This window comes from Polyodon spathula, chromosome 8, assembly GCF_017654505.1.
Source record: "Polyodon spathula isolate WHYD16114869_AA chromosome 8, ASM1765450v1, whole genome shotgun sequence".
Taxonomy (NCBI): domain Eukaryota; kingdom Metazoa; phylum Chordata; class Actinopteri; order Acipenseriformes; family Polyodontidae; genus Polyodon; species Polyodon spathula.
This window is the reverse complement of record NC_054541.1, coordinates 41954613-41976259: the sequence shown is the minus strand read 5'-3', so window position 1 is coordinate 41976259 and position 21647 is coordinate 41954613. Positions and strand designations below refer to the sequence as shown.

Below are 21647 nucleotides of genomic sequence, written 5' to 3'. Positions count from 1 at the left end.
TTATGACTTGCCCACTTATGCAACTGTGGCAGCAAACAAATACATTACATGTGTACTTTGATTCAGGTTAGTAATGTTGACTACTGTTTTGCTACTAGTACAAAAAACCATTTGGTTTTAGACGTATGCATTTCAAGGTAAGCAAAAGCCTGTTGGAGTTTACACCAACTTCATTTCCAGTTATGTTAACCACCATTGCGAGTTGGCAGGCATACATTAATATTCATATACCTAGCATTTTATGGCATTTAAATACTGTGCCATCTTTAAACAACTACAAGATGTGATTAATAGGAAGACGATGACATTGGCCTTAAATGTGCAAGACGCCATACAGCACTTCTCCAAACTTAGTTTGTTAAAGAAAGAAAAGCAAAGACCAGAGCAGAACCCCTTTCAAAACTATCAGTTTGCCAGCCGCAACATTGTTTTTATTGGGAAACTGCCTTTATAACCTTGAAAAGAGTGTTGTCCAGTATTCCTTAAGATCTGCCAAGTACTACAACCAGAGCACAGCAGACCTATGCATGCTTGCAATACCTTTCTATAAAGAAAACCATCTGTAGCTCAGATTTGTGAACTGGAAAGCCTTGTTTTTGGTTTTTAAATTGCAGGAAGTGTTAAGAAAGAACATTTTGAAACACTATCCAGTACAAGTGTCAAAAGAAAACACCTAAACAATAAAAACTCTCATAAAACAAATGGTTTGAAAGAGGTTTTAAAAGGACAATGCTGAACTACTCAATTTGGACTGCCACTAACAAGAAAGCAGCAGATTATTTTTATATTTAAACTGAATGTACTGTTGACAAAATGCTTGTTAAGAGTGCCAGACATGTCCCACTACACAGATTTGCAGATCAGTATAGTGTGAACACAATGTCTGCATTTTATACTTTAATACAGTAGGTTTGTAATGGGAGCTCCAAGATGAATTTAGATTCAGTGGTCATTTCTTGACCACCTCTGCTATTTGAGTGAATGAGAAATGAATAATGATTCATTTAAGAATACTTTGCTACAAGCCCTCTATTGATTCCCAAGTTAAACCAAGGGACAGATGGGTTGTGTCATGTTGTGTATTGGGGATGCTGTCCCTTCTCCCAAACCCAAATTTAAAAAAACTTCATATTGCACAGTAAATGCATCCGAATAAAACTACAGGTTACCTGAACTCTGCTTGTCTTCCTCCACGACACTCTTCTTTCTGCCATCGACCATGTTCTTCCTAAAAGTATCAATTATTAAAACACACATCACAATAAGGATGTACATTCTTACCCCCCCTTCCATTCAAACATTACAATCAAAACATTTTCATTCAACTATTGATCAACCATATATTTCAACATCTGAAATTACTTCTAGAGATATTGGGTGATTAATGCACAATATCACGGTTACATTAAAAGCTGTCAGAATTAGAATATTAATATAGTTTTCTGTGATATAGCCAGATTACAAGAGTAGTGTGTAAAATAACTAGCTGAAAAACTGCACAATGAAATCAAGGGGTGTGTGGGGGTTGCCTGTTTATATAAAAATGTTAACTGTATGGTTTGAATAGGTTTTAGATACATTCATTAAAAGAAGTGCCAACCCAAAAATGATGACCAAATCATATCACTATTCCCCTTTTTATAATTAAAAGTAAAATATAGGCATCTGTATCATGCAATTCAAAAACCTACAAAAGGAATGCTGCCTTTTATTAAAAGAAACATTATTACTGTTTCCATGTGCATCAAACCCTTGCAGGATCACTTGTGCAAGTTTGCTAATTTTTAAGGTCAATATCTTCTTTTAATATTGATCACATCAGTGCTCAATAACATAGTGAAGACTTGTTTGCTTGCATGTTTGGAACAGGCATATATTTCTAAAGACAGCTCTATAGAAGTACTGCAAGTTTGGTGCTGCTACCTGGTGCCAAATCACTTCCTGCGCTGTTGCTCTGTTTCACTTTATAAAACTGCACAGGATACAAAGAAAAGATAGTTTGATTTGTTTGGATTGACAAACTTGTACTTGATCATTTGTATATGCAGAATGTATTTTATTTATTTATTTATTAATCTTTTAAAGCAAACAACTAAAAAGACCAACACAAGAAAAAGGGGGATCAGTAATAATGCTGCCAATGCTAGCAATAATTAAAATAACTGAATTTAAAACCATGGTTAGCACTCCTTGAAGCCCATGCTTAAACTGCAACATTAACATTCCAGCACAGAAGCAAGAGAAATGTCAAGAGGCATAGTTGAAGCATGGCTGACCCCTACTGGACTCTGAAGGTATAATTTTGTGTAAAAATAACAACACTTGGATATAAAACAGCTAAATCTACATTGTGTCCCAGAAAACCAAAATTTTGTTCAAACCTAGTCTCGGATTCTGCAGTGAAATATCATTTCAACATTGTCGTACTTTCCTGCAATGGTGCAATATCATGATATCCAAATATTAGGAAAGACCTCTTTGGTAATCACATTGTAAAATGTTTCCAATCATCTTGATTGAGCAGCAGCATTTTTTCTGCCCAACTAACTGACAATACAGGAAATATAACTGGTAATGTATCAGAGGAAGCCTTGACTTCCTCCTTGCAGTTTCCTGTGCTGATAATCAAGCATTGCACAACTCATTGAGCTGGAAAATACAGTAACCAGAATCCTCAGATTACTGATATTTCATTACTTGTTCTTAAAAGGCATTTGACCCATGTTTTTTTTTGGTTGTATATTGTTTATAATTAAGATTTGGATAAGATAGATCTTTATAAGATGGTTCCACGCTACTGTCTACCTGATTTTAGATAACTTCTTTATTGCAAATTCTAGTTATTTTCACTGGAGGCAGTCAAATGACATAGAAATGTTTGGGGTTTTTTTTATGTCTTGAATTGTTCTTAATACATTTGTTACTGTGAAAAAAAAAAAAAAAAAAAAAAAAAAAAAAAAAAAAGTGCCCCAAGGTTAAAACCATTATCTGGGAATTTAAAAAAGGAAAGGTATATTTTCTGAGAAAGGGGAAGCCATATAAAGCTACAAAAGAATGTATTAAAGCTTTATATTTAAAAAAAAAAAAAAAAGAAGAAATGAACACCAGGGGGCACCAAAACTTAGCTGTCCCTCTATGAGAGCTATTACTTCTTTAAAACCTCAAGGTCTGCATGTTACAATTAAATCCAGATGTAACCGTTTGTATTTATGTAATACATGTTATGCTTGTATACAAACCATTTCAATACAAAATACAAGTATCCTTTGTGTAAACGTTTCTATCAGTTTCAGAAGCAGGTTCTCTGATATACACCATAATATAGTTTGACGTTTCAGCTAACGTTTCCGTCGATGTTGTTTAATAATTGTAGTCCTAGGCATTTGGCACTATTAATAAACAAAACACATACCCATCTCTGTGGGGGGCCATTCCTCTGATCATTTCCATAGTTACCACCTGGAATGTTTCTGGAATTCTCCTCATACATGAATTCTCTGTAATTTTCTTCTGGTCTATCAAACATAGGATTCCGTGGGACGACATTTACTATCCGTTGATAGGACCCCTTCAAAAACAAGTAAAAATAATACAAGTTATTGAAAAATAGGCTCTCTTCTAGAGGGGGTTTTAAAAAAAAAAAAAAAAAAAAAGACTATGTCCTGTTTTGGTTATCAAGCTTCCCCTCTGGCAGAAAGGTATTCCAGTTTTAAAAATAAACATCTGTGTTGCTTTAGTATCATTTCCATCGATTGACTCTCTGAGCAAATCTTTGTCATCCAACCCACTGTGCAGAAAAAGTTACTTATGCATAAGTAGGTCACCGTGGCCTAGATTTCAATGCCCTCAAAAACCTGTGGTATGCACTGGCCAGCCCATGCCATTATATTAAAAATAAACTTAACTGGGGTATCAATTACATTTGAATTAACTTTAGTTTACTCGTTCAGCACAAAGCTACTTTTCAAAAAGACAAACACTAATATAAAACGTATACATTAGATTCAGTGGCTTGCATGAAAATAGATTTACAGATAATGACACTGGGGCATACCCAAGACTGGCACCGTTTAAAATGGACAGCTACATTAGCAGTCAGGCACTTTCAATGGACTCGTTTGTCTAGAAAGAGTTAATACGCGAGTTATTTTCTTGGGTTTCAAAACGATGTTAAGCCTACTGATTATAAAAAAAATATTTGTTTCAAAACATGTGGAAAAGCAAAAGCAGTGTCAGTGGAGTCTGTCATTTCCTTTAGACCCATTACAGACTGCTGGGTTTTTCCAGAATTAATTTATTTTTCTCCTGACTGCCCATCTACCTCCTCTTCAAACTGTCTCTGTTGAGGCCTCATCCAACCCAAGAACACTAACCAAGTCTCGAGTAATGAACAGCTACACAGAAGGCTTTGATTGTGGGAGGCCAGTAATGAGAGCTTGCCACCAGCACAGGAGGAGGGAGGCTTTGTTTCAAATCATCATTTATTAAAAACTCAATAAATCCTTACACTTATTTGACCTAGAATATACATGGGTCATATATATATATATATATATATATATTTCACATACACATGCATTTATAGATCTCCAGATTCTGACACTCAATAGGAAGATATACAGGACAGAGACAGACATGCGACATTAGCTAAGTTATTACACATTCAAAAAATGTCATCTTCAAAATTTGACAAGGAGTTCTATAAATAAATTACAAAATGCAAGTGTGACAAAAGACAGATAGCCTTCCTACTCCCCAGATTATGACCCACTCAATTTGTGGTAAAGAAAGTTTCATCAAAACTAAACAATACAGTATATGCAAAACTAAGTGTTAGCATCCATTATCACCTCTAGTTGGTTCTGGGAAGGGAATAAAAAAATAATAGAAACAGGAGAAAGATTATTTTTGTCTAGTGTAAAGCTTCGGTAGGAATGCACTTTTCTAAAAACCTCTTCTCGGATATGTTTTTTGCCAACTAAACAATGGCTTGTTACTGCTTTGTACTAAGTCTTTCATTGCATTCACTCACAACTGCGGCATAGATAACTCCCTCAGGGTCTTGCTTTACATGATCACCAGCTGGAACGCACATCGCTGCCCTTGGATTTTGCTCATCTCTTACAGATACAGATCCATTAACCTCAGGAATAACTGAATAATATAAGCCACCACAAGGGCCCTAATGAAGAGAGCATCATTATCTCCTTCCTCTGCTGTGAAACATAGCTCTGCTGCTGGAAAGGCAAGCTTAATTGGCAGTTCTGCATATTTTACTGGATCTGAAGCTAAAAGTATTTGGATAAACAAGGGCTCCTGGGAACAGCATTAATGATGGTCAGTTCCCAAATGATCACAGATGTAGTAAGTTTAAGGAACTAACAATGCAATACAGCTATATTCAGTAACCTTTCATGTCAAACACAGCAGCGTTTGAGTAAGAAGCACATCATTTCAGGCATCATTTCAGAGCAGAAGAAAGGCTGTCATACATGAATATTTTAATTTGTGGTCCAGTACTGCTGACAAACTTCATGATACTTCATAATAAAATGGGCTAAATGTAAAACTTTGAGCAGTATGAAATCTTTAAAATCATATTTGATCATATCTCAAATTCTAGAACACTTACATAAAAAGGAAAAGGAGACAGTAAAAGGTGTATCTAATTAAAACAAAAAATAAATTGGTTTACTCTAACAATGAATAATAATTTACTGGTTCCTGGTTTAAGATTTCTTATAAAACACAGAAAGGATATCAGATACTACTGCTTATATGTTCATGATGCAGTTCTCTGTATGTACCCCTGAATAGTCAATTCTAAAAAATAAAACTGGTGTGCTGCCTCCACTTTCACTGAAATCTCTCAGCCGGCACTAAAAGTTAACTTCTAGCCCAATCTCTGCTGGACTTCGAGAAGTTTGCGAAGATTTACCTGACAATCATATTTGCAGATGTATTAATAGTTTCCTGCCTGCAACTTTGCATATATTTGTGAATAGTGTAATTCCGATTGCAGAAATACAAAAATTATTTTGGAAACACACTATATTTCCTCCCCCCTCCCCAGGTCATGTACCACAATTTATTTTATTTCTTCACCTCCTACACACAAAAAATATTACAATTCAATGTGAACATAATTCATTGTGATCATTTAACTTAAAAATAACTTTAGCTGTAAAATAACAGCTAATTGGGACTTGTCTGCTTGAAATATACCAGATTCTGGAACACAATCCCAATTACCAGTGTTTAAAAAGCATGCGTCAAAATGTTGGCAAGGATTCATTTATTTGACACTCACCTCTCTTGCTTGTGGGAAGCGCTGTTGGTTTCTCTCATTGAAATACTGGGGATTATTCCACATTTCACGCTGGTCTCTTCTGTAAGCCACTACGAATACAAGTTAAACATAAAATAACAATCATGTTTAGTGAAGCAATACAAACCAAGTGCCAGCTTAGAAACACAAAAGGTTTGAGCAGAGGTTACTAACAGTCCTACAGGAAAAATGAAATAGTTTCCAACTTCAAATATTATTTAAGCTCAAAGAGATAGAGGATTTACTTATAAATACCAACATTAGACACAAGGACAGTTCAATTAACAGCAGCAATTTATTGAATAAGAATATAAGCAAAGAAAATAAATCAGAAGTAAATCTTGAAACATGTATTGTATATCAAAAGATAAATCAGTCAAAGTTTCAATCTAACTGACCTAAATATACTTGTCAACCAATAGCAAGTTTACTTGAAAGCTCTTCATGTAAATAACATGGAGGTTCGAGTTTATTAAATACTTTCCACAAGTTAGAACTTTCATAAAGTTTCACGTAAAGAATGCAACACAGATTATACACAACAGTCCCAGGCAACACCAACTCATTCGCTGCTCGGCTACGGGGCAAGAATCATTGAATTGCACTGTGAAATCCTCTTAGAGATGGATTCCCAACAGCATCTACACAGTCTTTATCAACACAGTTCTCTTTCATTCTTCAATCTTATTCAAAGAAAAGTTGCTATATTAATACCAGTTTTTGTGGTTGGAAACATAACATCTTACTTATGGCTTGTCACTGATCTTTTGTATTTCTTATTTATGTACATGCAATACAACAATCCAAATAGAGCAATATGCTTAAGATTAATATAAGCAGGTTTTGAGTAGTGCTTTCACTATCCTACAATAAATGTCCTCCAAAGCCAACAGGAGTTTAGAATCTTGAAACTCTTAAAATAGCAACATCAATTTCAAGCAGCCTAAGCGATACAGACCAAAAATAACCTAAAAGCCACATTTTAAAAACATCTTCATTACACAAAGCAACTTCTTCGGTTTAGGTCGTAGGCCTTGTTTTTCATTAAGTGCCCTTACTTGTTACCGCAGTCAGTTATCAAGCAGGTAGTGACCACTGCGTCACCATTACTTTCTACTCTTTATTCAAATGCTTAATAAGCATTGTAGAAGTTGAAATAGAAAATTGTGAAAGTTGACTGTTGACATGCAATGCAATGTCCTCTTCCTGTTGATTCTTCAACCATCAATTGGGTTAATCTCAGCCTCTGTGCGCCTTCAAAGGTTTTTCAAATTATAATGACTAACAACGCTGAAGTTGATTTTGTAAGAGGCTCATCCTAACAGTCCTTAGTAACTCACAAAAGTAAAGGTTTATTACCAATGATCTCTCTCTCTCTCTCTCTCTTTAACACAGCTGTTTGTCTCACAGGCTGTACCCATCTCTCACTAAGTATTGAAGTCTGTGACGGAGCTTTGCTAATGGATAGTTTACAGTAAGTTAGAGTGTTGCTGTGGCTTTCCGTAGGTAGAGAGCATTGGGCTCTCTTAGGGTACAACTGAGGCCTACGCAATCCTTGCACATAGGCGTACAAAGGAGATTTTTAAATGAGGTGTTGACTCAAGAGTTCCTTATAAAGTCTTTACCCAACTTCAACAATGACCTTTCTAACCGAATATGGTAGTTTACATAGTACTTGCGTTACCCTGCTTTGACCTTCTCCTGCCCTGCATTTATGTAGAGGGGCACTGTGTGGAGATTCATCTAATCAGAGAGCTGGTTTAATTGTGCATTTGAGAACATCCTTTCGGTTGCCTGGAATTTCTCTCAACACTTTGTCAGCAGGAACAGGGGGGGGAGCACCCAGCATTTTTTTAAATGAACATCTATCATAACTCTCCAAGGAAATCCTTACATGTGATTAAACATTACACCTTCACCTCCTGTGCAAGCCCTATTATTGCCGGTGATAAAGGGTTAAAGACTGTTGTCTAATTGTATTACCAATGCTCTTTTTCGAAAAACTGTGAAACTGGACAGAGCTTAAAAGAACGAATTGCAACTTGTAAGTAAGACCAAAATCGTCCAGAGACTAGACATTTCTTAGTGCAAGAACCGTATTCCCACTTTCAGATACTTTTTGTAAAGTTTAAAGCCAAGAGTTTTAACTGAAGATTGTGATCTTTTGAGTGTAATACTCCTTAATCAAGTAACTAATATATATATTTTTTTTAATTGCAACAATTGACTGAGTGGGCTCTAGTCTTTTGTCTGCTTTGTACTGATGAAGTCAATGCAAAGCTGAAAACATGTTTTTTCTCTTTAAACCTTTTTTTTTATTTTTTTTTTTTTTAAAACAAATTAAAGTTTTTTTCATGTGCGAGTTGCAAGGTTTCCTTTAAACTTATTCTGATATTGTTTTAACCCGATGCACCACAATTGCCTTTTGTGATGTAGCACCAGTTCTTATCTGTTTTGTTGCAGTAGTGGACAAGGTACAGCAGACTCAAGTCTTCAGTATTTTCAGCCTGTGGGTAATTGCTCTCCAGTTACAACAGCAACTTATTTACTGAAATATAATCCAGTCCGGCCTACTTCAGCCCACACAGGAAAAACAAGTTTGGTGAAGGCTTCACAATAGTAAACACTACAGATCAGGTGAAAGGTCTGTGTTAGCAAGCTATACAGCTCACCTACTTTCCTTCACAGATTTTATATTACCATTTCTTAGGTCTCATATTTTCCAATATAAAACTGCATATATATTATGGTAAAAGGTGTGTTTGATTTTGTGTTGGATTTTTTTTAAAGCTACTTGGTGACCTAAATGTACTGATTAACTATGCTGCATTCCTTCCATTCTGCTTCAAAAGGTCACACAATAGAAGAGACATTGGTGCCATTTTAGTCACACAGATGCAGTTCTGTGCAGCTGACTGTTTCTCTCAGCCAAGACCACAGCTTTTAAAAGCAGCTGCAAGATCTGAGTTGCTGCTACAAACTAAAAGAGATGATCCAGGGATCAAAACTTACCTTCTGATCTCAGTAAAAAGTAACCTGCAACCCAAATACTGCCACCTTGACAGTGGAGAAGAACAGTCTGGTTTGCTATTTCTTATAATAATCAATCATTTGGTGGTTCATAGTATCTACTGGTGAAAAATAAATAAAAATAAAAACCATGTACACATTGTAGGTGCAGGTGACATCAAGCAGACTGTAGCCGAAGACAGCTGGGGCAGCTTGCCCAGGGGAACAAAAACGATCATTGAAAACATGCAAGTCATTGGAAAAGCTGCGATTGGTTACTTCGTAGCAGAATGTAACGAATATCTGCTTTTGCATGCATTTCTAGGTTCCTTAATTTGACCAATTCAGCAGGAGTGCTGCACTGAAATATCTGTAAGGAATAATCAGGGAATGTTTTCACAAAATGATAGTAATATCAGATAAAGCAACTGGTATTTTTTGTTTGCTTTATGACCTTCAAAATTTGTAAATTTCAATTGTGATCCAAATCAAATTGACAATGTTTTATTGCCTATTTTACCCCATGCATTAAAGAGGATTCCAAGCCAGCTACCAAATATCCAGTTTGATTTCATAAAGCATGGCATCATCAGCATTCAATGGGATGTGAAATAACCTGTGCTGTCAGGAGCATGAAAAGGAATATATTCCTCTACCTTCCAGCTATACTACACCCGGCTGACCTATTTTCCCAGTTTTCCATTATGTTCCTTTTGCATATTGCATATCACTTCCCACCACTTTGTTCCTACTGTACATAAGTTTGATTTAAAATCTCTTAATGTGATCTTAGTTTCATTACATTAATATGTATTCTGTATAGCATAGTTTTATCTGTCAACCACGTAACCTTTTTTTGTTGTAATGGTTTAAAACCAACAATTAATTTAATCCTGGGGGCCAACTGTTAACAGCAGCTCCAGAGAACTCTTCTTTGTTTTTCAGCATGTCTACAAAGCATTATTAGGGAAGAAAAACTCAAAGAAACAGTTCTGTAACAAAATGATTCAACAATAGTACACGTCACAGTGGAATTTAATGACAGGACTGCAGATGTATGTTTGCATAAAGCAGACTCCTTTTCAATACTGTAACAATACTGTATTTACACTACTGCAGTCCTAGGGGGTTACACCTGGTACTGTAATTACTCTCTCCTGTGCCATAAGGGAGTCAACCCATCTGTTAGAATATAGAATGGTAAAGTGCACAACAAAATAGCCAAATCTATCCCCACCCCACCAAAACAATGGTTTTGAAAAGTTTCTGCTTTTCCACTTTGCATTTCTTCTACCTGTCAACATGACTTCATATTATTAAGTCGACCTCCATTTCAAAATGTGCATCTCATCATTAAATTATGTCTCGAGTTTCAATCTATCTATGATTTATGCACATTTCAGTTGTGTGTAATGAAAAAATATTTGATTTTGTTTTGTTTCATCAAACCACAAAACTGTTCTTCAGAAAGCACTATGGAGAGAACGGTCTCTGTTTTGAGCTTGGTTTGACAGATAAAACTGCTTCACCAGATGATACATTATTAAATCAGATTCTCAGTGAGAATTATGTGGGCTAGGACAACCTTATCAAAGGGCCCCAGAGCAGGCAATGTAACAGACAGCCTATTTTACAGAATGTTTTGTTTCTTGTCTAGAACACATAATAAAATGCGATGGCTGTTTCACTATCTGTTTCAAAGAGCCTGTTATTAAGACGTAGCACCAGGAAGGGAACTAAAAATCCTCTAAAAAGATGCCCGTTTATGGAATGTTTATGCGTTTCATCTAAAAAGTTTACGTACAGTGCCGAGAAAGTTCGTGAACCCCAATGATAATTATGGAAATTCCATAGTTTTACCATGATAGCCTTCTTCAATCAAACAAAGTCTTTTCTTAAATATCCAACAGGGTTTATATTAACCAATTCCATGTATTTTGAAACAAAATGATGTATGATTTAGACAAACAATGAGTTATTAAGATTCAGGGTATGTGAAAAAGTAAGTGAACCTCTGGTTTTATCAGCTTAATTAAGGGGATAATTAGAATCAGGTGTTTAAATAATTACGTGTGTAGATCATCAGGGGTGAGTTTGGGAGGCCCCACCCTATATAAAAAGATCAGAAACTTTGTTTGGTCTTCACTATACAGGTGTGTGGAAACACATCATGCTACAATCAAAAGAAATCTGAGAACCTCAGAAAAAAAGTTACTGATGCTCATCAGTCTAGAAAGGGTTACAAAACCATTTCTAAGGATTTGGGGCTCCAACAATCCACTGTCAGACAGATAATCTACAAAGGGAGAATGTTCAAGACCACAGTCACTCTACCCAGGAGCAGTCGTCCTACCAAAATCTCTTCAAGAACAGGAAAATTATCAAGGAAGTCACAAAGAACCCCAGAGTAACATCCAAGGATCTGCAGGCCACTCTCGCCTTGGCTAATGCGAGTGTTCATAACTAAACTATCAGAAAAAGACTGAACAAGAATGGTGTTCATGGAGGGATAGCCAGGAGGAAGCCACTGCTCTCTAAAAAGAACACTGCTGCCCGTCTGAAGTAAGCCAAAGAGCACATAGATGATCCACAAGACTTCTGGAACAATGTTTTTTGGACAGACGAGTCAAAGGTAGAACTTTTTTGCCTCAATGAGAAATGTTTGGCGAAAACCAAACACGGCATTCAACCAGAAGAACTTCATCCTAACTGTCAAGCATGGTGGTGGGAGTGTGATGGTTTGGGGTGCTTTGCTGCCTCAGGACCTGGATGGCTTGCCATCCTTGACACAACTATGAATTCTGCATTGTATCAGAAGATTCTAGAGAAGAATGTCAGGCCATCCGTCCGTGAGCTGAATCTCATCCGAAAGTGGGTCATGCAGCAAGACAATGATCCTAAACATACAAGCAGATCTACAAAAAAATGTCAGCAGAAGAAGAAATTCTGCGTTTTATAATGGCCTAGCCCATTAAAATTTTGTGGCAGGACCTGAAGCGAGCTGTCCATGCAAGGAAGCCCTCAAATGTCACCATGTTGAAGCAGTTCTGCATGGAGGAATGGGCCAAAATTCCTCAAAACCGATGTGAAAGACTGACCAACAGTTACAAGAAACGCTTAATTGAAATCATTGCTGCTCAAGGGGGTGCCACCAGTTACAGAATCTAAAGGTTTACATATTTTTTCACACATGGATATTGAATGTTGAATCATTTGTGGATAAGTAAATGTTTGTGTCATTTGTTTAATCACGTTATCTTTATCTATTATTAGGACTTAGATTAAGATCGAATAACATTTTAGGTTTGAAATATGTAAAAATCTTAAGGGGTTCACAAACTTTCTCTGCATTGTAATTCTAGTGTTGTAGCACTTGGGCATTTAGTAAATTGTCCCCACAGCTACTCCATATGACTTATACAGTAAGCTCCAAATATATTTTATACTTAAAGATATTATACACAAATTGATGTAGAGTACCATATAATAATAAAACGCTGTCCAATGATAGTCTGTTTTTCATTTGAATATAGTGTACCATTCATGTACCGTTTATTATAGCTCAGTCTTTCTGGAGACAACTGCACATCTTATTGTGCCTGACATTTCACTCGTTCTCCTATTTCACTGTATATTGTGATATTACCAGTGCTTTACAGTACAGCATTTTCAAGGACACAAATACCGGTATTGCACAATTTTAGTGCTACAGGCACTAGATGTTACACTGTAAAATGATTGTATTGCAGTTCATTAAGCCATGCCTTACATTGGTATTGTACTCAGTTTGTAAATAATTGTAACAGAAAGTGCTGTAATAGATACAATACTGCCACAGTATGTCAGGTAAGGTATTCCTGTGCGTGCCATGTGCAAGTGATTCAACATGTGGGTGGGTTTCAAAATATCTCAAAAACTGTCAACAATATTGATGCATGCACCCTACCACTTCAGTGGCAAACTGCAGGCAAATGAGGCAATACATGAATTGTAGAAGTTAAACGAAAATCGTAAGTAGCAGTACATAAATTCTACTTACTTTTAATATATCTAAAAACACCAGTCTTCAATAAAACTCCTTTCCATGAAATGTCAGCTGTAAAAGAAAACAAAAATGAGAACAAATACAGCTTACTAATATTCTGAAAAAAGCTGTAAAACTGAGAAACCTACATAAACAATGTATAGCTGTATTTAAAACTGATCTCTCAATTGGCCAAACTTAACCTTGAAAATCATGGAATAGCATAACAGATGAAAACATTGATTTTATTACTTATGGGGCATCGTACAGTAAAATACAAAAAAAAAAAAAAAACACACACACACAGTGTTGTCTGAAAGCAACATTTGGCAATAGTGTTTAAATGTGATAATATATTGCACCTAGCAACAAGTTTGCTTTCCAAGTAATGTGACAAAAACACAAGTGGATACCAAGAATAGGCCTGTCAGACAAAAGAGAACATAAATTAGGCTACTCTATCTGGATTATGATAAATGTCTGTTCTACTACTGTTAGAAATACAAAAACACAAGGAAATAAAAAGCATGGTTAATTTGTCTTTGCATAAATGCAATGCCTGTATGTGCTGTATTCTGTTTAGGCTCGGATTCCTGGTCTAGAAAAATGTTTTGCTCTTTCTCCACTAGGCCCGGTAAAACCGAGTTTGTGTTTCTCAAAACTTTCCACTGTATGGAAAAGTGGTCTGGGTTGTTTTTCCACTAAAGAGCTGAGCCAAGCCGTGCTACTGACGTCACACGCAATGAAAGACAGTTTTTTTATTAATTATTATTATTAACTCAGTTTGCCAAAAAATGCACAAATAAATGGTGTTCAAAAGTGAATAGACCAACTGGATGCTGGTTAACATGGATTTATTGGGGTCCTCCTACAGCCGCACCTTGTATCGCTATAGTGTATTTTGGAATGTCTTTACAATCAAATGTTACTTATTATATCGACTTACTATATTTCAGTTCTGTTGAAGGGGAAAAGGTTTTAAAAATATGATTTGCCAAAGTCATCCCATTTAAGCACAGTTGTGTTTTCTAGTTGTTTGTTTGAGTGCTTAAAAAAAATGTTTGACTATTTTGGAAATAAATTCATAATTGTTTTATTTATTAATATAATACAAGGTCAAGGATGAGAAATTTGGTAGAATTTTGTGTTTGAGTGTGTGAATGCATCGAGGGTACCGTACCCACGGTTTATATCCATTTTCTTCAAATCGTTAGAAATTTAGCATAAACACTCACATTTCTGAAGCAGGACTCCAGATCTTCCAGAACACGTCCATCTGCCCAATGAGAAACTACAGCCTACACTTCCTCAGCGTCCCAAGAGCTGTACTTTCCTCACTCATCGCACACGCTGCCCACAATTTTTGTTGTTTTACTTTCTGGAGCTTACTAACCGATTAACTTGGCTCGGCTCGCAGCTGGATTCAGATGTCTTTTGAGGAAAAAGCTTCACGGGTTGGTTCTCGCTCGGCTCGACAAAAAGCCAGTGGAGAACCACCACCCGTACCCGTACCGAGCACTCACGGGTCGGATGGGCACGAGGAGAATGCAAGGGATTAATTTGCAAATGGCCTCTTCCACAATAATTTGCAATAGTTTCCCAGCACTCTTTAAACTGAACCATTTTAATCCATTGTGGTTCATGAGGATACCACACTGGCCACAAGCAAAACACACACAGTAATTTACATGTGTTAGTTTATTCAGATTTCCTGTCATAATAGAGCAGTCACCAGTACGCAGACTTGATACAAGTACTATAATAATCTGACTCGGGCACACAAGAACACACATTCTAAACTGGGAAAATCAGTGACAAAGGAAATGCCTTAAATATGATCTTAACAGTATCATTATATATTGATGTGCCATCCTTTATGTGAATGTAATTAAAATGGAAAATAAAAAAAAGAGAAAACACTGATCACAAGCCTGCAAAAACAATAATTTAAAATAAAAAATAAAATCCATCACAATTACATGAGAAGTGTCAATGGACACCGGCCATGTGAAGGAATCCTGTTCAGCGTTTCAAGCTATGTTTAAGGAGCCACATCGATGCAGTTCTGGCAACATACATACCAAAAAAACGTACCACAATCAATTTTACACAAACTTATGACTGGGTGAAAGTTTGCTACATTCTCACTTAGTTTTCCTCATCGTTAAATTCCATATTAACAGCGGCGTTTACATTCAATTAGACAGTTTAGGGACAAGCACACAGCTCTGAAAACTAACTAAACAACTCTCATTCTGTTGCTGCAGTAAAACAAAACAAAAACATACCACTTCTTCTTCGTACTGTTGTGGCTTCTTTGAAAGAACTAGAGAATTAGTATTCCCCGTCCTCTGATTAAAAACACACCACCGACGACCACATTTATCACGTTGATTACTTGCTTTGGTCCTACCGCGGGTCCCCTACACACAGGAAACTGTAACACCACAAGGCGAATCAGCCAGTCCGTATCTGCTTAGCTGATTGGGTGTAACATCATTAGATCTTTTATTGGCTAACGACAATGGCACTCAGGGAGCTCTGTAAACGTCATCTTAAAGCGACAGTTTAGACAAACTAAGTACTGCAGATTTTACGGGAAGTGCATAATTTGTCTGTTTATGGTAACGGGTTGGGGATTGTGCTTTGATGACCCCTCAGGTAATTTGTTTGGAATATTTGGGTTTGGAATAACTGCGAAAGTGTTTAAATATTGTGAATACATGGCTGTAAATAGCTTTCATTCCTCTTTTGCAATCTGACACTGCCCTCTTCTAATATCGGTAACACGTTGAAATGCATTTTCACTCAAGATTTATATTATTTTATTAATTTTATTTTCAAAGTGAAGAGGGATCATATAATTTACTAGAATAATGTATCTCATTGACTGAGGTCCCAGTGGCAAGATACAGCTAAGCAAGTAGACTTCATTATTGTTGTTCACAGGTGATTTGAAGAATCTGTAAAGTCATTACCAGTTAGCAAAGAAAAACAAAAAGATTAGCAAGCTCTCCAAACATCAAACACTGAAACGTTAGTATACCGTACAAATCATCAGCTGCTGTATTGGTTTCTACATAAGTCATCATTTGCTCCTGTAGTGTGTGTGATTTCGGACATGTCTACATTGTGTCCCATTTCTCATTTATTAATGAAAACATTGTGTTTTATTTTGCAGCGTTGCAGTATGTGAAAATATTGACAGAGGAAGCAAGATGAGTGGTGGTTTGGCACCAAGTAAAAGTACAGTTTACGTCTCCAACCTACCATTTTCACTAACTAATAATGATTTGCACAAGGTAACCATTTCAGTATTTTGTTAACCAGTAAAGAGGTGAGGAACATCTCAAACTCAAATGAATAATAAGACATTTTACAAATACATATGTAATATGATTTGTAAAGGAACATATTCTTAAATACTATAAATTATATGTTTTACAAATACACAATGCCTATTTTAGTCAAGCTAAATGAATCATGTGGATAGTATTACATGTATTTGGAGTAATACAGGTTTTTTGTGTATTTATGGTAACTGGGATGCTAGTTAGCATGGATGTATTGGGGTCCTCCGAACACTTAAGACTCAATATGTGTATGCCAATTAATTTTTGCAAAATCTGTCAGCATTAGAACTTGAAATATAGTGTCCATATCTTCTTATCATTGGTTTCTTTTCTTTGTCAGATTTTTATCAAGTATGGAAAAGTTGTTAAGTAAGTAAAAACATGCTTTATAAAAAATCATCTGTTTTTATGTTGTATCTAGAACTGGCTTAATTCGTATGGTGTGTGATTTTTGGATTTATTGTTAATTCAGTGCTTGATGCAAATGCAAATGCAACCTCTGGACCTTTCTCAACACTTCAGAATGTGCTTAATTGTGTGGTGGTTTTGTGATGTGTGTGTGATGTGCACCAGTGTGTAATGGTCATGAGCCAGGACAAGATTACCAGACTGATTTTACTTGGGGCTGGATTTGAACCCAGGCCATGAGAGTTAAAGGTATGCCTTTAAAAAGGAACTGTGTATACTGAAGCTGTACCTCATTAAAATCACACCTACACTGTGTGCATACTACATGACTTCTCATACAAATTCAAACGGTATTTTACATTGTATTTGTACATTCTGTTATTTTGTGATTTACAGGGTTACTATTGTGAAGGATAAAGACACCAGAAGAAGTAAGGGAGTGGCCTTTGTTCTTTTCCTGGACAGGGAATCAGCCCACAATTGTGCAAGAGCTCTTAACAACAAACAGGTGAGTTATATTTAAAAGCATTTCAAAATAAATAAATACCTATACCACAACCTCAGTTTACCTAGAATAATTCACTAAACCCCATTTTCTTTTTTATTCAGTTGTTTGGCAGAACAGTAAGAGCAAGTATTGCGGTTGACAACGGCAGAGCAGCTGAATTTATTAGAAGGCGCAATTATACTGACAAGTCCAAGTGTTATGAATGTGGAGTAAGTTTCAACATCATTCTATAACTCTATTTTAAGAGTTATATATTAACAAGTTAAATATAGGATTCATGCATGTTGTTGCACAGGATTGTAGGAATATGGAGTAATTTTTGAATATACGTTGTGATCATGTCCATTTAATGGCTGGAACCACAGAACCCAATTAGCAAGAGTCTTGGATTACTAGGTAAATCCAATATTAGTGCCGAATGTGGTCTGTGAGACCAGTCGTAAATGGACCGAAACCGCACTTTAGTCGGGATTATCACAAAACCTCCTCTCCCCTTTTGATTACCATGGGTCTTGTGTTCAGATGCCTGCCACTGATATTATGCAGTAAGTGTTCCCTTGAAATACTTTAATTATTTTTGTTAGCTGTGTTTTGGAAAATGTAAGTGTGAAAATGTAAGTTGCTCATTACATCTTTTTGAGCAGTGTATTTCAAGTCTTTTTTTGCCTATATTGGATTGTTCAGAGAGGGCTTTTTTAACATTTTAGGTTTGTTAATTTTTATTTTTAGGCTAAACACTCTTTCTGATTTTTAGGAATCTGGTCACTTAAGCTATGCATGCCCTAAAAACATGCTTGGTGAAAGAGAACCACCCAAGAAGAAAGAAAAGAAAAAGAAGAAGAAAGTAGAAGAGACAGAAGAAGTGTGAGTGTAGCTATAGTACTGTAATTTGGTTGTGTCTAATTGCAGATATTGTTTGTCAAGGTGTGTTTTCAATCCTGTTTGTAATTATTACATTTTTAGTGAGGATGAAGAAAGTGAAGAGGAAGGAGAAGACCCTGCTCTTGAGAGTCTCAGCCAAGCTATTGCGTTCCAGGTGAGCAGCAGTCATGGTATATGCATGCTTTATATACAGGTTTGGAAACCACAACTACAGTGGTTCGAAATTAAGTCTGATTGTCTTCTAGGGTGCTGTATGATGCAAGCTGATATCCATCCACACTGTTCTTGAGTGAGGTGGAAAGCAGCTTGTATCTTACATCAACATGTAACACATGTTTACTGCTCAACAGTGTGTCCCATGTTCTGGAGACTTGCAGTCATGGTGAAAATATCTGTATATACTGCCAACTATGCCTCTTAAAGAATTACATTGGTGTTCCTGACAAGGAAACACACAGAATAAAATAGGCCAGTACATCTTAATGTAAAATTTCAGATGTTTTTTTTTCCCCCCACAAAAAAATTGCACTATAGTCTTAAGACACATATTCCATTCAGTGTGTATACAAATGGGGTTCTACACCCTGATATATTTAAAATATATATATATATATGGAGGATAAGGAATGATCGTTGGTGGTATATGGTTTTTATTCCCCACAGGAGGATGTTTATGTAAGGACATACTCCGAAGGGGAATAAAAACTGTATACCACAAATGATCATTCAGTGTTCTTCAGTGTTCATGTATGTCTTTAAAATAAATAGAAATAGAATATAATGTGCTTTTTTTTTTTTTTTTTTTTTTTTTTTTTTTTTTTAACTATTAAATCAATTAATTCAGGAATTATTTTACCTGGTGGAGCTTTACTTTCATTGACAACAGACTATGCTTCGAGGCAGATTCATTTCAAACCCTTTAGATAGAACCTTGCGCTCAGTCTGTCAATTTACATCCTCTCTGTTGTTTTCTACCATTACTGGTTTTAATGAAGGGGCTACATGCTGCTCAGATAAGCCGTATTCAGTCAGATCGGTAACTGGCATTTCTTGACTAAACTCTGTTGTTTGCTACTGTCACCGGTGTTAATGAAGGGGTACAGGCTGTTCAGATAAGTCAGATGCAGCAGATTGGTAACTGGCATTTCTTGACCAAACTAGTTCTCAAGGAAATCAGTCCAAATAAAAATAACTAACAATAGAAATCTGAAATTATTTAAGACATTCTAAGGCATAGGTGCAGAAAGACAGACAGACCAGGCTTTTCAGAGATGGACCAGCTGAAAGAATTTGAATACTGAGTTTATGATTTAAATATTCCAACACACACCTACCTTAGCATTAGGGTTAGGGTTAGGACCATAGCTGAATCGCATTTGTGGCAATTCATTTAATTTTTAAACACTCAGTATAGTGCATATTACCTTTTAGTGTCAGCGGCAATCTCACTCACCATCAAAACTTTCACTGTGTCGGTGGTGATTACAAAAACAGAGCACAGAGCAGGATAAATTGTAAGCGCTGTCGTACAATGCCATGGTCTCGAGAACAAGCAACGGCTCAAAGAATGTTGTAGTTTTACACTGGCCCATCTTTTTGCACCAGGTAAAGAGCGTGACCTGTCTTTCTGCACCTATGCCCATTTTAAAGTTGTTATAAAACACGTATAGGTGGCAGTATTGTTTGAACTACTGAAGCACAGCTCCATCGTGAATTTCAGCTGCACACTACTGGATTGGAATGTAAGCAGACACATTCGAAACTAGTCCCAGTAAGCATGTTATCCCACTGCTGTGGGATAGCAAAAATATATATCCCATGCTAGATATGCCCACGCTTGTGGTATACAGTGTGTGTGTGTGATAGTTTTTGTTATTATTTCCAGCAAGCAAGAATTGAAGAGGATGAACAAAGGCGCAAACAGAGAGAGGATGCAAACGGAGCTTCTACTTCTGAGGACTCCAGACGACCAAGAATTAAGAAGAGTGCTTATTTTAGTGATGAAGAAGAACTAAGTGACTAAAAGCTGGTATTTCACCTGTGCAAGTTTTGAAAGTGTATTTACATTTTAGCGATGTTATAAGTTTCCCTTTACCCAGATTGGTTCAGTTAGGTACCTTGGACTCTTTCTGTTTTGTATTACTATTTTTATTTATTTTTTCAAAATTAATTTGTGTTCATATATATTTTCACATTTTAATAAACTCATTAATCCTTTATTTCCACTCACATTTCTGACCAGGGTAATATGAAATTGAGAATGTCTCTGTTTAGTTCTCTTCCACATAAAACCCTCAGCTGTAATTTATCCTCTTTTGTCTCCAAAGCAACCTGTAATTGCTTTTTCAGGCTTCAGTATGTAGCTTTGTGTTGCCATATACACTTTGACTTCCTGTGGTTACTGAAAGTTTAGATGTTAATTTTACTATTGTTATGGCAAATTAAAACAATACTAAATGTATTGTTACCCAAATAAAAATATATTAAGTACAATAAAATAATTATATGGCTCTCTCTCTCTCTCTTTCTGGGAAGATGGGAATTTTTACAAGTATGGAAGTTGTTTTACTTTTAATGTAACTAAACCAAATGATATGTTTGCAAAAATTAACTTGATTGCCACATTCTTATTTTTTCCATGTGTGTCAAATCCATTGCAGGCCCATTTGTGTAATTATGCTGTTTTATTGAAACCCAGTTTCTAAACTTCAATAAATTAAAGAATCTTGTAACAAAGATTTGTTACAAGTCGATAGGCGGTTGTTAAGCGGTACTGTTTGTAAAACTCTAAATGCATCTCCAACGGGACAACAAAGCATATATAATGCAAAAATAAAAAACCAGTGAGCAAGTTCAATTTCAAAGCTTTCATATCAGTACACATTGAACATACACAACGCTGAATTATGTTATATGTGATTGAATTAATGGGAGCCATATAGTTGATTTTGAGATTAAAATTCTGTCTTAAATAACTCATCCCCACACCCTTTTTTAATCATTGTACTTAGTTACTGTTAACTTGGCTTGCATTTTTGCTGCATATGTTTCAGTTAATAGGATAATGGTTTTGGACCTCAAAGGTTTAGTTCCTAAGGTTTCCTTTGTTAGCCGCAGCTTTGTAATATTTTACAG

At 36.0% G+C, this 21647-nt stretch overlaps 2 protein-coding genes across 3 annotated transcripts in view; one reads left to right on the top strand and one right to left on the bottom strand.

Annotated features, from left to right (window-relative positions):
- Window positions 1-15793, bottom strand: part of LOC121319974 (periphilin-1-like) — a 63835-nt gene extending 48042 nt beyond the window's left edge. Inside the window, exons 1-5 of one of the 2 annotated variants that reach the window (XM_041258007.1) lie at window positions 15650-15793; window positions 13377-13433; window positions 6311-6399; window positions 3413-3568; window positions 1170-1228 (exon numbers count right to left, since the gene is read on the bottom strand). In XM_041258007.1, the coding sequence (XP_041113941.1) occupies window positions 1170-1228; window positions 3413-3568; window positions 6311-6399; window position 13377 (305 nt within the window). In that variant the 5' untranslated portion in view covers window positions 13378-13433; window positions 15650-15793. Of the gene's footprint in view, window positions 1-1169; window positions 1229-3412; window positions 3569-6310; window positions 6400-13376; window positions 13434-14596; window positions 15264-15649 lie in introns of those variants that run through there. The other variant, XM_041258008.1, reaches the window with a different exon arrangement.
- Window positions 15794-15921: 128 nt separating this feature from the next.
- On the top strand, window positions 15922-21265 carry zcrb1 (zinc finger CCHC-type and RNA binding motif 1). Its single transcript, XM_041258006.1, has 8 exons — window positions 15922-16022; window positions 16543-16663; window positions 17055-17083; window positions 17519-17630; window positions 17732-17839; window positions 18385-18494; window positions 18594-18666; window positions 20398-21265. The coding sequence occupies exons 2-8, from the start codon at window positions 16580-16582 to the stop codon at window positions 20533-20535; spliced, it is 654 nt and encodes a 217-aa protein (XP_041113940.1). The 5' UTR covers window positions 15922-16022; window positions 16543-16579; the 3' UTR covers window positions 20536-21265.
- Window positions 21266-21647: the final 382 nt, after the last annotated feature.

Coding starts and splice junctions, on each gene's coding strand:
- zcrb1 (XM_041258006.1), top strand. CDS start 16,580: ATGAGTGGTGGTTTGGCACCAAGTAAAAGTACAGTTTACGTCTCCAAC. Junction 16,664..17,054: donor CTAATAATGATTTGCACAAG/GTAACCATTTCA, acceptor TTTCTTTGTCAG/ATTTTTATCAAGTATGGAAA. Junction 17,631..17,731: donor GAGCTCTTAACAACAAACAG/GTGAGTTATATT, acceptor TTTTTTATTCAG/TTGTTTGGCAGAACAGTAAG.